Below are 20265 nucleotides of genomic sequence, written 5' to 3'. Positions count from 1 at the left end.
CATGCAGTTGTTCACAAAGTGGTGATCCTCACCCCATCTTTGCTTGTGAATGGCTGAGCCTTTTGGGGATGCTCCTTTTATACCCAATCATGATATTCACATGTTTCCAATTAGATGTTCTTTGAGCATTCTTCATGTTTCACAGTTTTTGTACGATATAGATGAAAAAAAAAAAAAAAAAAACGCCTTTTCAGCAACAGCTCAAGGAAGCAATATATCATAAATGTATCCCTCCCATTCATGATTATGTTGCAAAATATATGATTATGTTGCCCACCTGCAGCCTCATTGACTATGTGAATTATGCAAAACATGCAGAAAATATTCACCAACAAAAGGCAGCGAAAAAGGACAAATCCAACGTACTGGTCATGGACTCAGTGATGTACGTGGATGGATGAAGGGGTAGAGGACCATTTAGCAGAAGAGTTAGAGGTCAGAGAAGTGGCATGCAGCAAAGGCAGAGAAGTGGGGGAGACTGGGATAGGCGTTCCATTGTGGGAAAATAGGACATTGGGCCTGAGATTGTTGTTCTAATCCTGAAGGTGCTGCATGACCAAGCATGGAAAAGACACTGTAAGTTGTATGGAGAATGAATTGGAGGTGCTGGAGCTCGATGATGTTTTGTTTCATGGGACTGACACCAATGATTCATTTGCAAGTGAGAAGTACAATGTACCCATACCAACCCGCACCCACACCCATACCAACTCTAATAATGACACATCAGCCAATTTTGGTCAGGACAGCAAACGGGGGAGTGAACAGGGAATATTTTTCTAAACCTATTACCATTTCGGATCCTCTAACTAGAATGTCTCACACTGCTCCTATTGTAGTTGTGCCATCTTGTCCGTTCAGCTTATTAGGAGTTGATTTCATGTACCACCTTAAGTTAGGTGTGGTCCCGGGTCGGGACACTGTGGTAGAGATGCGAATGACAGACACACAGACACACAATGTCAGAGCTAAAAAAATATTATTACACACTGGATTTGGAACCAGAGTAAAGTTTACATGTTCTGATAGAAAAGTGAAAGCTTTAACTCCTCCCACTGCAGATCGCCTGCCAGTGCTGGATCTCCAATGCACCATGTACTACAAACAGAAACCAGGGCCAGATATGGCCTATCAGGAAAGAACACTGAGCTTCCTTACCTGTATTGGGACAATTTAGGATGCTGTGCTACTTCTTGTGTTCTTCCTTTACAGCTGGAACAATTTTTCCTGGGTCCACCTGTAGTTCATGCTCACTCTGTAAGCCACGCTGCTCCCCATGGACAGCAGCAGGGTTATGGCGGCGATAGGGGAAAAGTGTCAGATTGGCGCTTCCATGATTCTGCAAGTCAGATTTGGTGTAGTCCATCTCAGGGGATTTACAGGATGTCTTTGAAACAGCTGGTGACTGTGGTACCTGCTGAACATTTAGATGTTCTATTCAGTAACTGACAGGCTCTCGTCCTCCTCACTGATGAGGACCAAGAGGCATTTTCAGTGTTACCACAGAGCTTGTGGTCACAAGGTCCAGCTGATGTAGGCTTAATCAGGGGAGCCAAGTCGGTGCTTATTACCCCAAAGTCAAATTATCAACCTTTCCAATGACAGTATCCCTTGCGCCCTGAAGCAGAGTGGGGAATAGCGCCAGTAATCAAACAATTATTGGATATAAAGATTATGGTGCCATGTTGGGATTCATCGTGTAATACACCTTTGTTTCCAGTAAAGAAAGCACCTCCCTCCACAGGATGGAGAATGGTACACGATTTACAAGCAGTGAATAAAGCTGTAATGCCCAGCGCACCTACTGTTCCAGACCCACATACGTTGCTTAATGACCTATGACCTTAAGCAACAATATTTACAGCAGTAGACATAAGTAATGCAGTTTTCTCCATCCCTATCTATCGTGATAGTCAGTTCTGGTTTGGATTTACCTTCCAGTGGAAAAGATACACCTTTACGTGTTTGGATATACTGATCTCCTACAATTTTTCACAATACATGTCGAGTCATTTGGCGCATTTCGTTCCTTCAGGAAGTCAGATTTTGTTATATGTAGATGACATACCTGTGGATTCTAAAGATGAGCAGTCATGTAACCTTGATACTATGTCTCTTGTTTTTCCTGGCTGAGCAAGGACATAAGATAAACAAGGACAATTACAGCTGTGGGAAATCCCAGGTTAAATATTTAGGACATGTCCTTATCATCAAGGGAAAGCTATAGATGAGGACCGCAAACAAGATGTTTGCAAGCTCCTCAACCTCAAACGAAAAAACAAATGATGTCTTTCTGTCAGGATTTCCCCCAAATCCTTGTATTAACTGTCTTTTAACCAGTGCCATGTGTTAGTTTCTCCACCAGATGGCGCCCACGGTTATTTTTCACACCTGGATCAGATGAGTGATTGATTACTAACAGATTATTTAAACCCTGACTTTCTGTTCAGTAGTTGCCAGATACTTGTTAGCATTGCCAGACTTTGCCAGACTCTTGCAGACCTTCCAGGTTCTTCCAGATCCACAATCCATGATCCAGACCTTTACCGGGATGCCCAAGCCTGATGTGCCCCTCTGTGACCTTGGACTGTGGTCGTCACTGCTGTGTGCTTAAGACACCAGAGCGTCTCGCAGCTAAACTTCAGGTAACCTGGCCTCCCCTCTATTCCGGTCTTATGGAAACAAGCTCAGTCAGCGCTCAAGGAAACACAGGGTTGGACCCACTGCCATGCAGACCGGAGGAGAACCCCGGCTGCTGATTACCACCCGGGCAGGAGGTGTGGTTATCTTCCCATGATATTCCCTTGCAAACTGGGAATGGGCTAAACTGAGAATGGGCCAGTATACCTGGGAGACCTAAACTGTCTCTCAGGTTATGGACCAGAGGAGCGCTCCTGGGCGAAGAGGAACCTTATCCTGGACCCTTCTCTCCTGAGTGACTTCTACCGGCATCACCCGGATACGCCAGGGAAGCACCAGGGGGCTCATGTCAGGATTTCTACCCAGATCCTGCTATTAACTCTGTCTTTTAACCATGTCTTGTGTTAGTTTTCTCCAGCAGATGTCACCCTCAGTTATTTTTCACACCTGGATCAGATGAGTGATTATTTAAACCCTGACTTCACCTTTCTTCTGTTCAGTAGTTGACAGATACTTGTTAGCATTGCCAGACTTTGCCAGACTCTTGCAGACCTTCCAGGTTCTTTAGAGCCATGATCCATAATCCAGACCGTTACCAGAGGCCCAGCTTGACTGCCTCTCTGTGACCTTGACCGTGTCTTCCTGCTGTGTGCTTAAGATGACAGAGCTTCCTGCAGCTAAACTTCAGGTAACCTGGCCTCCCCTCTAATTCCCATATTAGAGCAACTGTATTTCCTGGTGTTCCAGATGATTCCTACACAGTTCCCATGGTGCCCTGGCTCCTGGTTTCTGGCTACCTGTACAGCTACGTCACTTTGGAACTCCTCGGTTCTCTTAGAGCATGGCTCTGCTATACACCAGTTAGTTCCTCCTGTCTCAGTGGGATCCCGTTCCCACTAGTTCCTGTCTGTGACTGTGGTATGATAAACAACTGTTCCAAGAACTCTTCATAAGAACTGCATAAACTCTGATATCAAACAATTAAGAACCCAGCTGTATCAAGTCCTGCTTAATTGGAACTGCATCACAACATGCAGTACCTGACCTCTGACCTCTGATACAATTTATGAACAATTCATGAACAGTAACCTTATTTCTTAAGAAGAAAACATTATTTCCTCACCTCTGAAGCAACCTGTATTAAGCCTTTTTTGAACTGAGACTGTTTTGAGACTCCAGCGTTATGCGTGCATTCACTCACCCTGTGTGTCTTTATTCACCATAGTTCCTGCTTTCAGAGGCGAGAGTTCCACCTGGTCCTGGTCCTTGAACCTTAGTAATCATTCTCCTTCAAGACTGGTTCGGGATACTGCAGCTCCCTATTTTCACCACCAGGAAGCACAACACTTTTTATTTATTGTTTAAATATATTTTCCTTTCTACTCCTTCCCGTGTCCAGCTTCCTGCATTTTGGTCCATTACCTGAAATGGTCCGGTTCCATCCAGACCCCTAACCATAACAATTTCTTAGGGATGGTTCATTTCTGCTGGTCCTGGATTTGCAATTATGCAGAAATTGTAGCACCTCTGACAGCCCTAATGTATGACTCCCCACTTATAATGTCTGATCTCCTTCAGTGGACCAGGACTAGGATGCGACCTTGCTTATTATTCAGCTAGGTTTGACCCTGTGGCTTGTGCCCTCCCATGTTTGTGTGCAGGCAGTGATAGCAGCTTCCATGGTAGTACAATCTTCTGCCTCTTTAGTTTTGTTTCACCCTTTGACACTGAAGGTAACACACGCTGTTTCGGTTCTTTTACTGCCAAGTAAAGTTGCATTTTTATCCCCATCCCAACATCTTCCATGTATTTCTGTTCTTCTTTCCCAACCACATTTAACAATTGAAAAGTGCACCACTTTAAATCCTGCCACTCTCCTTCTGAATCCTACAGATGGCGCTCCCACACGACAGTCCTGGCAGATACTTGTTGAACTGTACTGCCATCGTCCGGATTTGCTTGATACATACTCTTATCTCAGGTTCCACTGTCCTTTATGTTGATGGCTCATGCAGGAAAAATTTAGATGGCTCTAATGCCTGTGCATACACTGTGGTCACCCAAACTGATGTCATACACTGATACTCTTCCACCTCATTACTCAGCTCAGGCTGCTGAATTGATTGCACGTGCATGCATCCTGCGTAAGGACAAAACTGTGATTGTCTACACCAACAGTCATATGCTTATTCCACTATTTTTGGTATTTGCTCAGCAATGGGCATAATTGTGATATGATTACATCAACTGGAAGTTGGTGCAACATGCATCCCTCCTCAGGACTTGTTTAACAGCTATCCAGCTGCCTTACAAATTAGCCTCTGTAAATGTGCTTCACATAGTAACGGTAAAGACCCCATATCCTTAGGGAATGCATTTGCTGACAAAATTGCCAAAGGAGACGGGCCAACATAAACAGACCACTTTAGTTTTCATCCCCTCTGAAGTAGATATGACAGTACTTTCAGACATGCAAACAACCGCACCATGTAAGTGTGTCCCCGATGGTCACCCCCTCCTTCCTAAAGGTCTATATTGCTGGGTTGGCTATTTGAGCCATGGTCCTTGCCATGTCTCTACAGGAGTGATGAATACTATTGTACTATTGTATTGTAGTTTTCACTACATATGGATTTACAAATTACTCAACACAAATTTTGTCTTTCTTGTCCAACTTGCGCCCGACACAACTCACAGGGAAACTTGAGACCAAAGATGGGATGTTTCCCCTCACCACAATATCCTTTCCAGCATCTCTGTATGGATTTCATTGAACTAAGTAAATGCGAAGGGAACGAAATTCTGTTTACTTATAGATGATGTTTTGTCTAGATGGGTGGAATATTCTCAGTAACACACCCTGACGTTAGTACATCGGGTGTGTTACTGCTAAAATATTGTGTAGAGAAATAATACCCAGATATGGAATACCACAAAAGTTGTACAGTGATGATGGAACACATTTTGTTAACGAAATAATAAAAAATGGAGCACTCGCTTGGGGATCACCTTAAAGAATCATTGTGTGTACCACCCTCAAAGTGCAGGCCTAGTGGAATGTACGAACAGAATAATAAAAAGTACATTACGAAAAGCTGTGGAGGAAATGGGAAAAAAATTGGATATATTGCCTCGATCAAGTGAGATTCCACATGCGCATAACACCAACCGGTGAAGCAGGGCACTCTGGTCTGATGTAGGAGTTCCTCAAAATGTTTCTTCCAGCACCAGATTACCCTCTCAACTGAAGTAAATAGACTCTCATCTTTACTGTATACAGCTTGGATGGTTCCTGTTTTCTTCTCCTGAGGTGTCTCACAGTCATCCAGAAGCACCTTGGTGCCAACTGCCTCCAGAGTCCTCCGAGATAACATATCCCCGAACGACTACTTCTTCAGTCTGATGTCTTCCCTGACCACTGGTGTTCACCATGGTGTTCCAGAGTTGCCGCCCTTTGAGGCACATTAAGTCCTTCAGGCCACAGCACCCCGCTACAGCTTGGGATGGAAGCTTTGAACATTGTTTATTCTGGTTAAATCCTCCCAACCTCCACAGGTATGTAAGAAAAGCTCCTTGCATGAAGACCGATGGAGGAGACTTCCAAGCTGGCTTCAGGCACGGCTTTAGGTACGGCTTCAGCCTCTCCACCAATTCCTGCCTTGGGGCCAGTCCTGGAGGAGGCTTCCAGCCCCTGAGCAGAGCCACCACATGGCTCCGGGGTCTGAGAAGGGATATGGTCCAGGACTCAAAGACAGAGCGGGGGAAGACTACCTCACATCCAACGACATCATGGAGGAGGTTCCCCGTCTCCACCCCTGAAGACATCACGGAGGAATTCCTCAGCACTGCCCCCAAAGATGTCTCAAAGGAGCTTCCTCTGAGCTCGGGGGAAGGAGCTGTATTCTAATGACTGTGTCAAGTTCTGCAGGTCTGTAGGCAAGTTGGGGATGGAGATGGAGGAAACCTGCTCCATTTTCACCGACAATGACACAGAAGTGAATTTCCTTGCCAGCCCCTGCTGAATTCACAGAGGAGCAACCTGCCTCCTCTCCGGAGGACACCACCGAGGGGACATCAATGTTGTTCCCTGATGATGTTCAAGAATAGTCGCAGGGCCACTCATCAGAGCAGCCTCTAGGCTACAGGGATGGGCCGGGGTGGCTAATGAATGTGCCTTATCTTTCAGTATGGTAAGTAGTTTTGATAATGTACCGGTGGAGGCGGAGAAAGCACAACTTCACTCCTGGACGTGTCCTAAAAGGGGCTACCTTCCGGCCCTGACGACATCACGAAAGAGCAATCCACCTCTGATCCTGCTCACATCTCTGGCACAGCAGCAAACGGTGTTCCTGGGGAGCAGCCTGCTCCCACACCTGAGATTATTGACACTAATCCATCACCTGCCGAAGACATCCTCAAGGAGTCATCAGTCTCCATGTTTGATTGATGTCAGTATGGCGGTGTTGGTCATCCCTGGGCACAAAAGACATCGACAGGACGGAGCTGGACGTCCCCACCCTATGATTATACTGAACTCCAGAAGGGCCGCATGATCACGCTGCAGCCTCTGCCGTGGACTCCTGCTGACCAGCGGGCCAGACTCCTGTTCTCCTCTGGACTTCTGCTGGCCAAGGGGCCGGACTCCTGGTTTTTCTCAGGACTCTGCTGGTCAACAGGACAGACTCCCAGGTTCAGCTTCAGCCAGCCACCAGCTCCAATTTTGGTGCAGGGGCCGAAACTTTTCAGTTTGTATGTCCCAAGTTGTCTCTGTATCCACCTTCATTGTTGAATCGTGGTATTCTAGGTGGCTCGCCCTGGTTTAGGGGCGTGCCCACGCGCACTGCCGCCCGCCTCCCACCCAGTGTGGGTTTTGGGAGTCTGGGATTTTTCTTGGTTTTCTTTGTTTGAGGGTCCCAGTCTGTAACCATTGTTATGTTTGTTCTATTTGGTCAGGCATTTTTGGGGGGGGAGGGGGGCTGCCCAGGACTGACAGCCCTTGGAGGGGAGGGTGTCCTGTTGGGGTTTTGGTTCTGGTCTGGGGTTTTTTGGGTTCTTGTCCCCATGGTCCCCTTTATATACCTGTTTACTTCTTGTCTTGTCTTCCCTGACACCATGTGAGTGTGGTCTTGTCACCCATCTGTGTTTCTGTCTTATTGTAGTTCCTGCCCACTGTCCTACAGTCCTTAGTTATTCAGGCTGTTCTTTCATGTGTGTTTTTTGGATAATTCACTTGTCATGCTCACTGTAAGCCCTTTCCACATTCTGTCAGATGTTTGTTTGCTGCCTCCTAGTGTTCTTTTCCTGTCAGCACCTTCAGCCTGATCATCCATTTCGCTCATCAGTATCCCTGTGGTTAATCAGTTAGGTTATTTAAAACCACTCTTATGGTTTTTTCCGGCACCAGTCACTTGATACTCCTGTTTGTAAGTCTTCATCTCACTATAATGTTTTGATAGTTTGGTGTTCATAGTTTATTTTGTTCATTTTGTCTTTTGAAGAATTTGGTTCTGTTCACTTTGTTGATTTGTTCACTTTGTTGACTGAAAGGATTTTGCATTTTCTCATTTTGTTAATTTGTTCACTTTGGACTGTTGAGGAATTTTGGATTTGGAGGTCACTTTGAACTGTTGGTCATTCAATGTCACTAGGAAAAATAAAACCTGTTCTTTACACCTAACTCCTGTGTTTGCTGCTTGCATATCAGGGTCCAGTTTTAGTCTTAGTGGTACTTAACTGTAACAGTCTCAGCCACAGCGCTACATACAGGCCTGGCATACCTACTATGGCATTTTCAGGGGTTTTCATGTGGGCACAGAAATTTCCTGAAATGTGCCATGTTTACAGAACACTTTGTGAAAACAACAAAGATCGTATTGGTAAAGTTCCATTTCTGTGTGGACAAGAAGTAAAGCCACAACACTGTGGAGATCAGTCGAAGACAGTGTTACCACTGTGCATGTGTTGACGTGATGCATGTGCGCGATGATGTGACGTTTGTATGTGGCGGTATGACGTTTGTGCGCGGCGATGTGATGTTTGTAGACGGTGGCATGATGTTTGTGCGCGGCCATGTGATGTTTGTATGTGTCAACATGACGTTGTGCGTGGCAAAGTGATGTTGTGCATGGCGATGTAACTTTTGTATGCAGTGGAACACTTACCAGGCAGCTGGTGGTGAACTGCTTTGAAAACGTTGTGGATGCCTTTGATCTGGTTGTAATACTTGGACAGTTTCCATCATCAAAGTCCACCTGGGAATTCCAAAGAGACGATCCATGTTGAATGTAAGGTGTAAGATGGGAAAGTGAGTCGAGTGGTCACTGCCCTCTTTGGATTTTTGCTCGATACTCAGAGATCACATTGTGTGTTACGCAGGGCACTGGATGTGCCAGTGTGTGTGTTTCCAGACCGACCCAGCAGAGCCCAAGTGCAGATGTTACCTGTATGCCTTGTGCAGTTGACTGCAGTGCTTTAATGAAGCGCTGGGTGTCACAGGGAGCCAGATCCCAATGTCCACATGTCTCCTCTGCAGCCTGGTGGGCACGGGCTGCACCCTCCAGGTCCGGTCTCTCCTCACATGAGACGTGCTTTCCAAAAAGTTTGGCAAATCACCGGACCGGTCCAGCTGGAGTTTTCTCAATGCTCTCAACCGTAGTACCTGAGCAAAGGAAGCACAGATTCACAGTCCTAAATTAAGACACACTCTGAGTCTGTTAAGACACACATTCTCCATTCATGATAGGAAAGAACATTTAGCACTTTTCTGGGTTATCCTACCTTATCTACCTCTTCATCAAATACAGAAATCAGCTCCTGGAGGAAACGGAGTGAGTCAGCCGTAAAAAGCGTCTTGAATTCTGCCTCTAAGCCTGAAGGACAGGGAGAGAGGTCCAGGCCCACTGGACCCTGTGGACAAAAGGCTGAAATAACACAGCTGTCTGAATGAAATCATCTTCTTAAAAATCAAATCCCACAGACAGAGTTTGTGTTCTTAAAACAGCTGCAGTCAGGTTACACGCCTCTACTTAGTCCCATGAAAGTTGTATTTGTCTTATTGGACTTGGGCCCATACTGAGATCACCAGCATTTTCCCACAACTCTTTTAAGGTGCCAACAAGCTGAGCGGCAGCACCATTGTGTCATTGCTGGAGGTTCCTGAAGGTCCTGTTTTAGAGTGTGTGGTGCCTGGGCAGTGTTCTCCCATCATCTCGTGCTACAGCCACATTAGCTACAGATGACAGTGACACACAGTTGGCTTTGTCACTTCATGGGCATTCCCGGGGCGTGCACGCTAACATCCGTAAGATGTCTTGCTAGTCACTTCAGAGAGGTTGCCTGATTACAAAAGCAGCATTTTTAGATTGAGAAGTGGATAAGTGTTTATTTCTCACCAACTCTTAGAAAATATACAGTGAGGAAAATAAGTATTTGAACACCCTACGATTTTGCAAGTTCTCCCACTTAGAAATCATGGAGGGGTCTGACATTTTCATCTTAGGTGCATGTCCACTGTTAGAGACATAATATAAAAACAAAAATCCGGAAATCACAATGTATGATTTTTTAATAATTTATTTGTATGCTACTGCTGCAAATAAGTATTTGAACACCTACCAACCAGCAAGAATTCTGGCTCACACAGACCTGTTAATTTTTCTTTAAGAAGCCCTCTTATTCTGCACTCTTCACCTGTATTAATTGCACCTGTTTGAACTTGTTACCTGTATAAAAGACACCTGTTCACACACTCAATCAATCACACTCCAACCTGTCCACCATAGCCAAGACCAAAGAGCTGTCTAAGGACACCAGGGACAAAACTGTAGACCTGCACAAGGCTGGAATGGACTACAGGACAACAGGCAAGCAGCTTGGTAGAAGACAACTGTTATGATTATTTATTAGAAAGTGGAAGAAACACAAGATGACTGTCAATCTCCCTCAGTCTGGGATTCCATGCAAGATCTCACTTTGTGGGGTAAGGATGATTCTGAGAAAGCTCAGATCATGTATTGTGAGATTTTGGCAGACAACCTCCTTCCCTCAGTAAGAGCATTGAAGATGGGTCATGGCTGGGTCTTCCAGCATGACAATGACCCCAAACACACAGCCAGGGAAACTAAGGAGGGGCTCCATAAGAAGCTTTTCAAGGTCCTGAAGTGGCCTGGCCAGTCTCCAGACCTGAACTCAATAGAAAATCTTTGGAGGGAGCTGAAACTCCAAACCTGAAAGATCTAGAGAAGATCTGTATGGAGGAGTGGACCAAAATCCCTGCTGCAGTGTGTGAAAACCTGGTGAAAAACTACAGGAAACATTTGACCTCTGTAATTGCAAACAAAGGCTACTGTACCAAATATTAACATTGATTTTGACAGCAGCAGTAACATACAAATAAATTATTTAAAAAAAAATCACACATTGTGATTTATGGATTTTTTTTTAGATTATGTCTCTCACAGTGGACATGCACCTAAGATGAAAATTTCAGACCCCTCCATGATTTCTAAGTGGGAGAACTTGCAAAATCGCAGGGTGTTCAAATACTTATTTTCCTCACTGTATGAGAAACAGATGTGAAACAGAAAAAAGATGTTTCTGAGCATATGCCACCATCTTGGATCATTTTGTTCGAGTGAACAACCAGCTGACATCACGTTGCCTTTTTACTGATTGGCAGTTACCGTGTCCTGTTGCTCATCATTCACATAAAATAGACTTCTGGTCTATTTTGGCCATACCTAGCTAGCAGTAGAGTGACCATTGTTGTCTTGTCACTGCAAAACATCCACTCTGATAGAAAATGGCGGGAAAAATTCAAACAGAAAACACATATCTCAAAATATTACACACAAGAACAATCATGGGGCAGACTGCTGCCTTCACAGCTGTCTAGAACACACTCACTGATGCCCTCTACTGGGAGTGTAAGACACAGGTCACTGATGACCACAAAGCGCCCCATTAAAGCATTTTCATGGAATGTTGACTGGAAGAGAAAAGAGTGGTTGGATGACTGCAGCCTGGAGAAGATTGTCAAATAAAGCTGATTCAAGAACTTGGTGGAGTTTGACAAGGAGCGGACTGAGTCAGAGTCAGAGCATCAAGACCTACTACGAACAGATGTGTCCAGGACAAGTGTCACATTCCACGTGTCCAGCCACTCCCAAACCACAGACAATGTCAGAAGAGTCTTACAAGTAGACAATGCTTCAGAACCCAATGCAGAGAAAGGTCAGTACACAGGCTATCAGCACAAACATTGTGGCGTCTCTTCACTGGCTTCCTGTCCCATTGAGATCAGATTTTAAGGTTCTGCTACTAACCTATAAAATTATTCATGGACTGGCACCTCCCTACCTAGCTGACCTAATTAAACCTTATGTACCGGCCCGGGCTTTACGTTCTCAGGGTGCAGGACTACTTTGTGTCCCTAGGGTGAATAAGTCTGCGGGTCACAGAGCTTTCTCTTATTGTGCCCCTGTTCTGTGGAATGATCTCCCTGCATCAATAAAACAATCAGATTCTGTGGAGACTTTCAAGTCCAGACTTAAGACGCACTTATTTTCCCTTTCATATGGCTAACATACTAGTACAGTTTTGTTTTACACTTTTTACTCTTTTAATTCATGTTATTAGTAATTGATGTGGGCCGCGGCCTCAACTTCACCTAAATTCTGGGTCTTTTAGTGAAGCTTAGGGCTAGCGGCTGGCGATCACCTTAGTATTTCTTCTGTTTTTCTTGTTGATTAATGCTGGCAAATTATACAGTATTTTTTTGTCTTTCTGATGCCTGATTCTGTTTTTTTCTGTTTAAGGTGCAGCTCCATCCAGAGATGGGAGTTGTGTTTGTGTTGGTGACCCTCCTGTCCTGTGCACCAACAGCAATTCTTGTATATTTGTCCATGAATTGTTCTGTGAATTATTCTGTAATTTATGTTTGTAGCATGGCCCAAGCTAGAGGCATACCCCTACGCCTAACCCTTTAAAACAAGGGGTAAGGCGAAGGGGTATGCCTCTAGCCCTATGAACTGAGACACCCCCCGCCTTAGGAGAAAAAAAATTGCCCGTGTCAAACTGCCGTCTTCACTGTTTGTTAATATGGCAACCGAAATGCAACTTGTGTTGCCTCTGTGTTGATAACCATTCGTAAGATTTAGGCAGCTTTTGATGGCTTTCAGTCGAGTGAGTATCTGAGAAATTGTTTAACAGCTGGGCATGTTCAAACTTGTCCTGTAAGCCTTCCAACGGAGGTGTTTTGCTGTGGCGCCGCGCCATGAGCGACTGGGTGCCGACGCGCGAATCCGTCGGCACGTCTTTCATTACAAAATCTCCTTTAACAGTGGAATGTCTGGATAAACTTCTGATTCCGACCTCTTCTGAAACTTCTCTGTTCTCTCACGACGTCCTGGGTCAACAGAGGCTTAAATTTGGAAGTTTTCAGCTCGAAACAGGCTGACGATGGCGGCTCGGGGCGCGGCGCGCCGTCCGGCTCCGTGGGCAGTCCTTAAAGCGACAGTAACACTCCATAATCTCTCATCCGCCCTTAAAATTTTCACCGAAAACTGTCTGAATTTCTCGAATGGTGTCCACTCAGATCTGCCTCACAGTTTCTGAAAAAATTTTGATAAAGCAAAGCACCAGTCTCTCTGCCATTTCCCTGACAATAAAAATCCGACGAGGGGGGTGGACCAGTGCTCACTCAAAGCCTGCCCACAGGCGAATGACACAACCGACAGGTGTGAAAAAACTCATGCATGCGCACGAGGGTTCAAGCTTGTCTGATGTAATTGCACGTGATTCAAATCCATATAGTTTTTGAAAAAAAATTAAAAGGTTCGTTTCTTTTCTCACAGACCTCGTATAATAAACAACTGTTTTGACACTTTATAAAGGTAATTTGAGGTCTTGTGTGAAAGACTGCACAACAAAAAGGTTTAAACAATAAACACAAATGCACATTTTGAACAATATATACATGGTCTATGCGTTTTGTTGTTCTGGATAACTCTGTTTCTTTACGCAAAGAAAGCAACAGAGTTATCCAGTAACATTCACATGCAAACTAGTGGAGCAATCCTGATACTTACACACTCTTTGTTTGAGCATGTGAGATTGTCATCAGAGGCTCTCCGTGTGTTCCTGCTTTCACTGATTGCTGTGCGTAATGGCGCAGGGCACACTGAGTATATACTAATAGTATGTACTCATTGGAGCACCCAGGGGCTATTCAAACGGGCCAACTTGTAACATATCACTCCTGAAAACGATCTTTGGCTTTTCACATGAGGTAAATCTGCCCTACAATTGGATTTTGGAAAACCATGTGATGGTGAACCAATTCTGACTGGACACTCACATTGCGCACATCATCAGACAGCTTCTATGAGGAGTACAAAGATGGCCGATGGCTGGCTCGAAGGTCCGCAGAGTTAACTTTTCAGCAAAAAAAGAGTAAGTTTCTATGTCATATCATTCAAATCTTATTTATAATTTAGTAAAGCTTGGTCTTAGCCGTCATATACGACAGCATCGGCCCCAGAGGGTTAATTAATTAATAAATAAATAAAATTTTTCATGATGTTCTAATTATATGACCAGCACCTGTATGTATGTTATGGGCTACATCTAGTTCTGTTAACCTTATATTTCTTTTTAAAATTCTCCCATTTTTGGCATCCAGCCCTATTTCCTTTAGAAATTTATTTGACAAATAATAGCCATCTTTTAGGACATCAGGTTAGGTGTTACACATATACATGTGTGTATATATTTTCCAACTTGTTCCCATTGGTGAAACGTCTCCTCATTTTCAGCCCAAAAGCTTATTAGGAGACGAGTTTGCTCAGGGCTACCTGTTTGTTTACTAAATACACACACGTTACAGACCTTAAAATCCAACAGCAGGGATTGATATTATGCAAAGATTTATGAACATACAAATTAACGTGCTTATCCTTTGTCATGATTTTCTCCATTGTGAGCAGTGGTGGGCACAGATAACCAAAAAATTAACTTTGATAACAGATAATCAGATAACTGAAAAGTTATCTTTGATAAAGATAAACCGATAAACCACCCAAAAATGTATCGGAAGTTAGAGATAATCGATAACCGCTAAATTCCAGTATTGTCTGTGGTACATTTGCAATTACTAAGAAGCTGAAATTGACTTTTAACACGATCGCTTTTGAAAGCATCAAAAGCGACAAAAGACCCAAAAATGAGACAGTATTTCCATGTTGACCATGCTGCCCCCTGTAGGAAGCTGCACAGAAGAATCCTGAGAGCACCCACAAAATCAGCTCTCTACTCATCATAATGCTCCGGTCAGGCAGAGGTCTTGAAAAATAAAGTCATACTAACTTATGGTTTTGTGAAAATACTAGATAGAATAACTCCATTAATGTCAATTCTGTCATTTGTACAAAGTTAAAATATAACATATATCTTTTAATGTTGAATAATGCACTAATTCTGAGGTTTTGTAACAAACACAGACCGCAAAGCATTCTGGGTAAAAGTGCCTCTGCTAAACACTGATTGGTTCAGTCATTCATTATGTAAACCAACACGTTAATGTGACGTGTGTCGTGTGTTGGTTTAAAGATAAATGTGCTTTTGTAAAATATTCCATTTTTATTTGTAAAAACAGGCATTTTTACGGAGCCCTGGAAGTGTCATCGCAAGATGTTTTGCATGTGGAGAGAATGTTTGCACGTTTTATTAGTGCCGTGCGCACATTTGATGATGTGCGCACGTTTTATGATGTTGTAAAACGTGCACTCAATATTAGTAAGTAAGTAAGTAAATTTATTTCTATAGTGCCTTTCACAGACATAAGTCACAAAGCACTTCACAGGTTAAAATGCAATAATAAATAATAAAAACATAGATAAAACAAAGGACAAGGTTAACAATTGGTCAGTTCTGAAAAGCCTTATCTTGACACATAAATGTTGGCTTTACACTGTGCGTGTTTTGGCCATTTTTCAGATGATTTTTCATTCGTGCGAGAATTTTTTGGACCGAGTTTCAGGTTAATCACGCGTCCTGCATCGTGTAGTGGAGTAACAAGCTTTAACATCTCATGACCACTTCCTGCTGCTGAAGAGCTACAAGCATCCAACCACAGAGCTGTCTTGTAATGTTTTTTTTTGTTGTTGTTGTTTTGTTTTTAAACTTAATTTGTAAAAAAAAAAAAAAAAAAAAAAAAAGCCATTTGCAAAGCCAAAAAGTTGATTTGACCACCGTCTGATAACCGGGTCAAAATAAATAGAACACTGCCATCTACTGGTACCCAGACGCTTAGTACTTGGGGCGAATACTGCCATGAACACTACTGGCCAGTAGATGGCAGTAGCGGCCTTGAAAACTTGCCAAACAAAATTCCAGATAATCCGTGTCTGCTACATTTAAGATGCGTGGAATTTAACAAACGCAAATACAATAACATCTATAAACCCAGAGAATATATTCACGAGAGTTTTAGGCAGTAGAGTTTAATGCTGTTCAGAGTGTCTGAAATGCATTTGTCCTGTCGTGAACATCTGAGATTACCCTATGCTACTCATAATGCATTGCTGCCGGGAACAGCATGTGCTCACAAAACCTTAAAAATTAGCACATTACTTTAAAATGAAAACATATATCTGATATTTTCACTTTATAAAACTTCAGACATGACAGTAATTTTAAATAACTTGTCCAAAATGAGTAGGTTAAAATTTGAACCATAAGTTAAAAATGTATGCCTCTGGATGACTTGGGTGATATTGCGATTATATCAGTATGGTGTTAAAGGAAATGATTTTTTTTTTGGGGGGGGGGGTCACCAGGTCTCCTTTGCCTACAGAGGATAGAGTGGTTTCTTCTGAAAACAGCTCTCTTCTGTTTGCAGAGGGTAGAACAATATACCTGTTAGGAAACTTAACAGGTAGGTCTCAACTGCTTTTAAGTTTTAAAAATGTTTTTCACTGTTTAGCTTGGTTTACTAAGTTATCGGTCTAAAAGTTATCGGATGGCAATTCATCGGAAGATAATTAGTCCGATGATGGTTTTTAAAGTTATCTAAAAAGATAATCTGATAATGAAAACATTATCTTCGATAATTATCTGTTATCGGATTATCGGAAGTGTGCCCACCACTGGTTGTGAGATATAAAAGTGTCTTATCGTATCGTTCGTGTGTATGTGCATTATAACGCCTCAGCGCATGAGCAAAGTTACGATATTCTTTCAAACAACAATATACGCAACATGCATCCAGCAGCATACACATTGCTGTCACAGACAACTGCCTGTAAAGTTTTTTGGCAAGTTATAACTTTCTAAACAGCGTAATTTGTAATGAAAGCCGTTTTATTTGTGCGGCTCTTTCTACGCCATGTTTGTTTTTTCTGAGACAGTGGTAAGCTCCTCCTACCCCTCCATACGGAGTGTGCATCCAAGATTCACTCCGTTCGGAGGGGTTTGAAGACCTCCGCCTACCCCTCCGCCTCGCTCCAAAAAGAGAAATGAGACACCCCTCTGTCTCTCGTGCCCACACAAAATGGAGGGGAAGGGGTAAGGGGAAGGACCAAGGGGTAGAATTGAGATTCAGCCTAAGAGTCTGAAGAACGAGTAGAGAGACCCAGAGTCTAAAGAACGAGTAGAGAGGCCCAGAGTCTAAAGAATGAGTAGAGAGACTAAGAGTCTGAAGAACAAGTAGAGAGGCCCAGAGTCTACAGAAGAAGTAGGGAGACTAAGAGTATGAAGAACGAGTAGAGAGGCCCAGAGTCTAAAGAACGAGTAGAGAGGCCCAGAGTCTAAAGAATGAGTAGGGAGACTAAGTCTGAAGAACAAGTAGAGAGGCCCAGAGTCTAAAGAACGAGTAGGGAGACTAAGAGTCTGAAGAACAAGTAGAGAGGCCCAGAGTCTAAAGAACGAGTAGGGAGACTAAGAGTCTGAAGAACAAGTAGAGAGGCCCAGAGTCTAAAGAACAAGTAGGGAGACTTATGATTCTAAAGAACAAGTAGAGAAGCCCAGAGTCTATAGAACAAGTAGGGAGACTAAGAGTATGAAGAACGAGTAGAGAGGCCCAGAGTCTAAAGAATGAGTAGGAAGACTAAGAGTCTGAAGAACAAGTAGAGAGGCCCAGAGTCTAAAGAACGAGGAGGGAGACTACGAGTCTGAAGAACAAGTAGAGAGGCCCAGAGTGAGTAGGGAGACTAAGAGTCTGAAGAACAAGTAGAGAGGCCCAGAGTCTAAAGAACGAGTAGGGAGACTAGGAGTCTGAAGAACAAATCAATTTTATTTATATAGCGCCAAATCACAACAAACAGTTGCCCCAAGGCGCTTTATATTGTAAGGCAAAAGCCATACAATAATTACAGAAAAACCCCAACGGTCAAAACGACCCCCTGTGAGCAAGCACAAGTAGAGAGGCCCAGAGTTCACGATGCCTGAAGTCCAATGTGAAGTTTCCACAGTGCGTGATAGTTTGGGACCATGTCCTCTGCTGGTGTTGGTCCACTGTGTTTGATCAAGTCCAAAGTCAACGCAGCCCTAAAACAGGAGGATTTAGAGCACTTCATTCTTCGCTCAGGCGACATGATTTATGGAGATGTTATCATTTTCCAGCAGAACTTGGTACCTGCTCACACTCCCAAAACTACTAGTACCCGGTTTGCTGACCAGGGTCTGACTGGACTTGATTGGCCCAAAGGACAATCCCCCATAGATTCTCTGTGGGGTTTCATCAAGAGAAAGATGACACCAGACCAACAGTCCAGATGAGCTGCAGGCTGCTATCAAAGCAACCTGGACTTCCAGAACACTTCAGCAGCTTCACAGGCTGATCTCCTCCACGCCACACTGATGCAGGAACTCAATGATAAGGAGCCAAGAACTGAGAACTGAGTGCACAAATGAACTTTGTGACTTTTCAGAATCTGTTGATTAAATCTTTTTTAAACTGATCTTTTGAAATGTTCTAATATTTTGACATATGCGTTTTCTATTTTTTTTCCAAGCAGTACGACATAATTATCAAAATTTAAATTTAAAAATGCTTGAAACATTTTAGGTTGTATGAAATGATTGTAGAATTTGTAAAAGTTTCACTTTTCACGGTAATATCATTTTTCAGCTGCTCCTGTATCTGCTCTCATGGGTCCTGCTGCTGTTTAGCTCAAGAAATATTTACACAAATAAGATACAATAGACTTACTGAAGACCCTGAAGCCTTTGACAAAAAAAGGCTTTTTTTAATGCAGTAAAAATCATTGTGGCCCAGGTGTTGGTCACCAAACACATTTCTGCAAATAGTCCATTGTTTTTGTTTGTTTGTTTACTTACTTTAACAGCAAAGCAGCAGAGTATGGAGTACTTACAGACATGCTGGCGGCAGGTCTCTGCTGACTCCGGGCAGCTGGACTTTGGCTCTGAATGACTTTTCCAGAGCGTCACTGTTTGACCAAAAATAGTTTGAGTTTAAAGTCTGACACATGCACATGCTGCGCTGCACAGGAACACCATCTGTCATCCATAAACATACAACACATTTTTAAACATGGTGCATTTAAAACACACTGTATTTTGAATGCACCACATTTTAAATGCAGTGCACTTTTAAAATAGGTGCATTTTAAATAAGATGCATGCACTAATGAACACGGCACATTATGAACTTCATCACGGCGTTGCTGTGCGTCATGCGGCACCGCCGCGATGCGCAAAGCCTCCGCTCCTCTTTCCATGACAAAAACTCCTGTAACAGTGGAATATGCCGTTCATTTCCAAACTGGACGCTGTGTTTTATCCGGGACGTCGTCTGACTAGCACAGGAATTGTGAAAAGACATGGACATCAGCACTTTTTCGGCACATTGAGACAGATGTGCGGAGGAATTCTGCGCATCGCGGCGGTGCCGCATGGCGCACAGCAACGCCGTGATGAAGCCTCACGGGACATGTTCTGGCATGTCCAGGCTCATCCACAATTTCTCGGATAATCACTGGATTGGAAAAACCACCGACAGCTGTCTGAACGCCATCTCAAAGCCGTCCTGTGAGACCAAAACGGAGGTGGTTTTGTCTCGCTCCAGTAGCGAATCCATCGTGATGCGCGAAGCCTCCGCTCAGCTTTCCATGACAAAATCTCTTGTTAAAAATGAAATCTGCCGGAAAATGGTTGATGTCCAGCTCTTGTGATAACCAGAGCCATCCGTTTAGAAATGAAATGGTCGTTCAGCCTGTCGATGGCGGCTTCGGAGCACGGCGCACCCCACAGCCGCTGGGTGCCGTCCTTAAAGCGACAGTAACACTCCTTATTCTCTACCAAGCCCGTAACATTTTCACTGAAAGCCAGATACTTTTTTTTAATGGTTTCCAGCTGCCAGTCTCTAACAGTTTCTGAAAAAATTCTGATGGAAAAAAAGCCCAAATCATTCCGCCATTTCCTGGCAATGAAACAACCACTCCTGGACCATTCCTCACTCAAAGCCTACTCACAGGTGAATGACGCAACCGACAGGCGTGGAAAAACTCACACATGCGCATGAGGGATCAAGCTTTTCTGACGCAATCACGTGATTCAAATCCATATGGTTTTTGAAAAAAATAATAAGGTCGGATACTTTTCTAATAG

At 43.6% G+C, this 20265-nt stretch overlaps 1 protein-coding gene across 1 annotated transcript in view; it reads right to left on the bottom strand.

Moving 5' to 3' along the window:
• mlsl (malate synthase-like) overlaps positions 1 to 20265 on the bottom strand; it is a 149644-nt gene that overhangs the window by 118628 nt on the left and 10751 nt on the right. Inside the window, 5 exon segments of the mRNA XM_034180985.1 lie at positions 8802 to 8864; positions 8867 to 8891; positions 9081 to 9148; positions 9151 to 9298; positions 9418 to 9546. Of these exon segments, the coding sequence (XP_034036876.1) occupies positions 8802 to 8864; positions 8867 to 8891; positions 9081 to 9148; positions 9151 to 9298; positions 9418 to 9546 (433 nt within the window).

The sequence above is a fragment of the Thalassophryne amazonica genome, chromosome 11 (assembly GCF_902500255.1).
Source record: "Thalassophryne amazonica chromosome 11, fThaAma1.1, whole genome shotgun sequence".
Lineage (NCBI taxonomy): Eukaryota > Metazoa > Chordata > Actinopteri > Batrachoidiformes > Batrachoididae > Thalassophryne > Thalassophryne amazonica.
Note: the sequence above shows the minus strand (reverse complement) of the source record. Positions and strands in the feature narration are given on the sequence as shown.